At 40.4% G+C, this 5125-nt stretch overlaps 1 protein-coding gene across 1 annotated transcript; it reads left to right on the forward strand.

Moving 5' to 3' along the window:
• The first annotated feature begins 2374 nt into the window (after positions 1 to 2374).
• LOC146482256 (BTB/POZ domain-containing protein 6-like) lies at positions 2375 to 4731 on the forward strand. The gene has a single exon (XM_085107492.1). It carries the CDS (start codon positions 2465 to 2467, stop codon positions 3803 to 3805), a length of 1341 nt encoding a protein of 446 aa, XP_084963618.1. The 5' UTR covers positions 2375 to 2464; the 3' UTR covers positions 3806 to 4731.
• Positions 4732 to 5125: the final 394 nt, after the last annotated feature.

Consider the following 5125-nt stretch of genomic DNA (forward strand, 5'->3'; position numbering starts at 1 on the left):
GCATATAAAGGTTTTTCTTTAAAACGCTTCCTCCTCTTACCCCTCCCTGGTCTCCCTCGCAGCCGTTCTGTGTCTCGTCACGCAACGCTCCTTGCGTGATGAGACACAGAACGGCTGCGAGGGCTGACCTACCCCATCCCCAGCCCCAGGAAGAACAGTATTAAAAAGCCCGTTTCTCTCTTCATTGACGTGACTATCAGCCACGAAATTACATTTATATACCGGTATTCAGATTTTCCTATCTTTTATTTTCATTGGAGATGTTTTATGAACTGAAGCTAACGTCGATCTGGCCCAGATATAGCAAAACACGGCACAATACACTGATCTACCGGATAGTTTTCGTAACGGGAAAGATCCAACAGATCCGAAAAAGACTTTGAATGGTTACCTGGCATCAAGAGAAAATAAGGGGACAGAGAAGGAGACCTCCTGTATAGCCCTTGGGCCATATGTGAATTTCACTTAAGTTGTTTTTATTTTGCAACACAAACCTTCGATCCTCAGGGCTGGAGTGAGAAACACAAAGAGGTTCGTTAAAAAAAAGGTTTAAAATTTAAAATGTGCATATGACAATGATTGGCTGTTTAGGACTAAGTTATAGGTGTGAGATATGTCAGTGGCGTGCTTCGTCACGTCTATTTAAACCATGTCCATTTATACAATGTTTTAGCTTTGCTGATTAAATGAGCTTCACGAGGGCACGAGCCTTTCTAACTGAGTCATGTAAACTTTGTTGATCAGATTGGACAGTCAGTAGGCAGGTTGGTTTAAATGTAGCGAGACTAGAGTAAGATTGATAAGTTCATGATGGTGGTTCAGGATAGATCTGCGGTGTTCCTCGAAACGTTCATTGAGTTGGCGCTTTAGGTTTTTGGAATGGCATGATAGTGTTTACTGACTTCAGCCCTGCTCTTCCCAAAATCTCATCCCTTGTAAAAAAAACCGATATCACCATCCTTCAGTCCTCCGCCAACTGCAAAAAAGCCTTCTCTCATTTTTTACCTTGGGTTTTCGTGATTGAGAGAGCTTAATCGAGGCGAAGCGGCTATTTGCTCATTTTTATTTTTTAGGCAACGGTTCTCTGGAGTCAAGGTAATCCTGAACCAAAATCAACTAAATAATCCTACTTCCGTCTGGCTACATTCACACAACCTGACCACTCAATCAACGACGTCCACCTAAGCAAACTAGATACTACAGTCGAACCTCCCTTTGCGACCACCTCTCGTAAGCGACCACCTCTCATTAGCGACCACTTTCCCAAAATACCAAAAGTTTCCAAGTCAAATCACTATAGATGGAACCTCTCGTAGGCGACCACCTCCCGTAAGCGACCACCTCTCGTAAGCGACCACTTTTAGAGATGATTGTTTAAAATTTTCAATTGTTTTTAACCTCCGCAGGAGACCACTTGACACACAATCTGCTGTTTCTCTCTGTCGCTGTAACATATTGACCCACATCATTACGGCGGACGCTGTATTTAAAATATCACAGCCGGAGCTACCGGAATTGTCTCCTGAAATAGCTTAGCATTGAAACAATTGATAACATACACATACACTATAGCGTACATTGAAATGAACTTCAATCACGTTGAATCCCTTGTAGGAAAGAAACTCTCTTATCTTGTAAATAGCATGAATGTACATGCCTGACCGGTGATGACTGTCTCAACCTTGAATAATTCAACAGAAAAATTGTGGCGAAAAAGAACGTCGACTGGATTATGTAGCAAACAAACAAACGCGAAAGTTCTAGAAGTTTTACGCTTGAAATATAACATTACAAAAATTCCGTTAACTGTTTGCTTCTAAATCAGGCGGTCTAAAGAAAAGTTATTACTTTGGGGTAGGTCTCCGCAATAACCGTATGTAAATTACTCGAAATTTAGACCCCCAGTGGTCTGATCTCTGGTAAGCGACATTATGGTTGGTCGCTTACGGGACGTTCGACTGTAGTCTGATACACAGCACACGTGACTCAATTAGAAAGGCTCGTGAAGATCACAAGTTTTTTAAAAAACCAACAAACTGACATTTCATCCTCTTGGTATAAATAGACGCGACGAAGCACGTCATTAACTTGTCACACTAAATTGTCACATTAATATCCTAAACAACCAATCATTGTCACGCATTTCAATTTTGACGATCTTTTTTAACGATCCTTTTGTTTCTCTCTCTTTGTTTTTTTTTTTTTTGGTTCATCTCCCGAGGAAGTTATTGATACAACTCCGTTGTTCTAGCCATTTAGTTTATTTTTCGCCACCTGCCTTCTGTATTTTGCATTTGAATAAATTCACTGACCCTATAAGACATCCGGCATCACTCATCGGTTTGTCGCTGTGGTCTTGTTGGTCGAAAGATAATTCGAGGTATACGATTACTCTATACAAAAGCGTAACCGAGTTTTCTAAGCCAAATCGCTATCGAAAGCTGGCCCTGACTCGACGTCCGCGATGTCTCTTTTAGATACAGTCAACGATGACTTTTGGCAATCAACAGCCAGGAGTACTCTGAGTGAAAGATGTAAGTTCATTTTCAACCAAGAACTCCTGAGTGATGTGACGTTCGTTGTTCAAGACACCCAAGGCGGAAGTGAAAGTAAGAAGATTCCAGCTCACAAGTTTGTGTTGGCGATCAGCAGCCCAGTGTTTTATGCCATGTTTTACGGCAAACTGGCGGAGACAAAAGATTCCGTCGAGATCTCTGATTGTGAATACGAGAGTCTGCTGGAGTTGTTTCGTTTCATTTACAGCGATGAGGCGAACTTGACAGCGGACAATGTGATGCAGTTGATGTATTTGGCGAAGAAATACATGTTGCCTTCTCTGGCTGACAAATGCTCCGCTTACCTGCAAGAGAACTTGAGCTCATCAAACGTGTTTCACGTCCTGAAGGACGCACAGAAATACGAAGAGAAAGATCTGTTGGTTCACTGCTGGAACGTGATCGAGAAAGAAACGGAGGAAGCTGTGAAATCAGATGGTTTCCTGACAATCGAGAGGTCAGCACTGGAGGAATTAATTGAGAACGATTCATTGAATATCAAAGAAGTAAAGTTGTTCAAGGCTGTCGATTGCTGGGCTGTAAAGGAATGTGAAAAGCAAGGCCTCCGGCCAGAAGGCTCTTTGAAAAGAGGGATGCTTGGAGAACGGATCGTGAAGAAAATTGATTTTACGAAGATGAAAGAAAAGGAATTTGTCAGTGTTGTCCTCGACAGTGACATTCTCACGAAGGAAGAGTTATCTAGTCTAATGAAGCATTTTAGCTCTTTGCACGATGCAACCGTGGGTCTTTCTGAAACGAAGAGAACTGGTTACCAAAATTTATTGTCTAGGTTTACTTCACTTGATAAAGGATGGGATTATCATTCGAAATGTGATCCAGATCGCATAGGTTTTAAGGTAGACAAAAGCATAAAGCTGCATGCAGTGCGTCTTTTTGGTAGCGAAAATGAAGAATATTCTGTGACTTTGAAGGTCTGTGATCACGAGGAATGTAAGAAAGCCAGTTGCCTGGCAACTAAAACAGGAAATTTCCTGTCTAAGCTCCTACAAAGTGAAACAGGAGATTATCAAGGATTTGAAATTGAATTTGAGCCTCCCATTCATTTAAAAGCAAACACAAAATACGAAATTGATGCCAATATAACTGGTCCTCCTTCTTGGTATGGGCAGGGAGGCCTGTCCAGCGTAGAGCACTCCGGTGTGACATTTTCCTTTGGGGGCTTTATGATGATGTCCCATACCTCTGTAGAAAGCGGACAATTCGCTGAATTTATATTTACACTGTTGTGAATGACTCACTTAAGTGGCTTAGCAGCGCAGAGGAACACTGATTATAGATTAGCTCAAATTTACTGTTTATGTTTAGGGAGTCAAAACCTTTATGAACATGAACTGTGAAACATCTCAGTGGTTTAATTTACCTTATTGGAAATCAGTTCAACATTTTTGGTCGGCCAAACGGTTAATCTAAAAATTTCCCTTGGAAACTGTTGAATGCACATTTCTTTTGTCAACGCTGTTAACGTCATTGTGTCATCAATTAGCCAACTCTACGAAAATAAGCCTGATCTTTCCTCAAAGGGTGATCAGTTTCGTTACACTTGATATTTGAGGAGTTTTAGTAGACTGACACGTTCTGGGCTTTTGATTAAAGGTCCTGCAACAAATTGTCATAAGAAAGTTATTTTGTTTTATAACACTCGAACTCGTCATGAGGATGCACGCCGCTCTGGTTTTGCAACCAGCGTAGAAAAAGAAAATATACAGTTCAGCTTTATTGTATTGAGAATTATGAAAGAATCCTCGGCGGATAATGAACTAGCAAAGACAAACAACTTGTACTTAGTCATACCATATTACGCTTATCATGGTTCCAATTTATTATTCTGTGGATTTACATTAGTTTAAAAGCTACTAATCGGTGTTTGGCAAAGGCGCTGTTTATTACGGAGTTTTTTGTAGGTACTTCGACACACGGCTTTCATGGGAAGCACGTCAAGTTTTCTTTAGGTTTTGGACTGCTTAGGATTAGGATTTTTATACATTTATACATTTTGGTATTGATAGTTTATTTTGTAGTTTTATATTGCACCGACCTGATGAACTTTTTAACCGTGTGTCAGTAAAGATTGAATTGTGTCTAGGTTCGATGTAAGTTTACGTCTGTGGATGAAATCCTTTTGTGTAAGCATTGAAATAAAACATTTTGAGTAATATTTTTCAGTGGTGCTGTTTATTATGGTTTAGATTAGGTCGTTCTAATTTTTGAGTCTGTGGAATCAGTAAAGCCTTGTCAGAGCGATTTATGCTGTAGTAAGGAAGTTATTTCCTTTGGTTGATGCCCCATAGACGCCACCATTCAAATGAAAGCTGTAACGCTTCTATCAATTATTCTATAACTCTTTGGGGCTCTGCATTTTGAGATTGGATGTTAATTCAATCCCAATGTGCGATCATGAAAATGTAAATCGGACATGGAATTTTCTTGTAACTCTGATGGGCCTTTTGGTCACATGGTACAAATTCCACCATACTGGATGGCAAAAGAATGTAGTAGATTCGAACACAAAAGAATTCCAACCGGTTAAGCTTGATTTTCCTTTGTTCTCG

The sequence above is a fragment of the Pavona decussata genome, unplaced genomic scaffold (assembly GCF_977016875.1).
Source record: "Pavona decussata unplaced genomic scaffold, jaPavDecu1.1 SCAFFOLD_47, whole genome shotgun sequence".
NCBI classification, from domain to species: Eukaryota; Metazoa; Cnidaria; class Anthozoa; order Scleractinia; family Agariciidae; genus Pavona; species Pavona decussata.

Coding starts and splice junctions, on each gene's coding strand:
- LOC146482256 (XM_085107492.1), top strand. CDS start 2,465: ATGTCTCTTTTAGATACAGTCAACGATGACTTTTGGCAATCAACAGCC.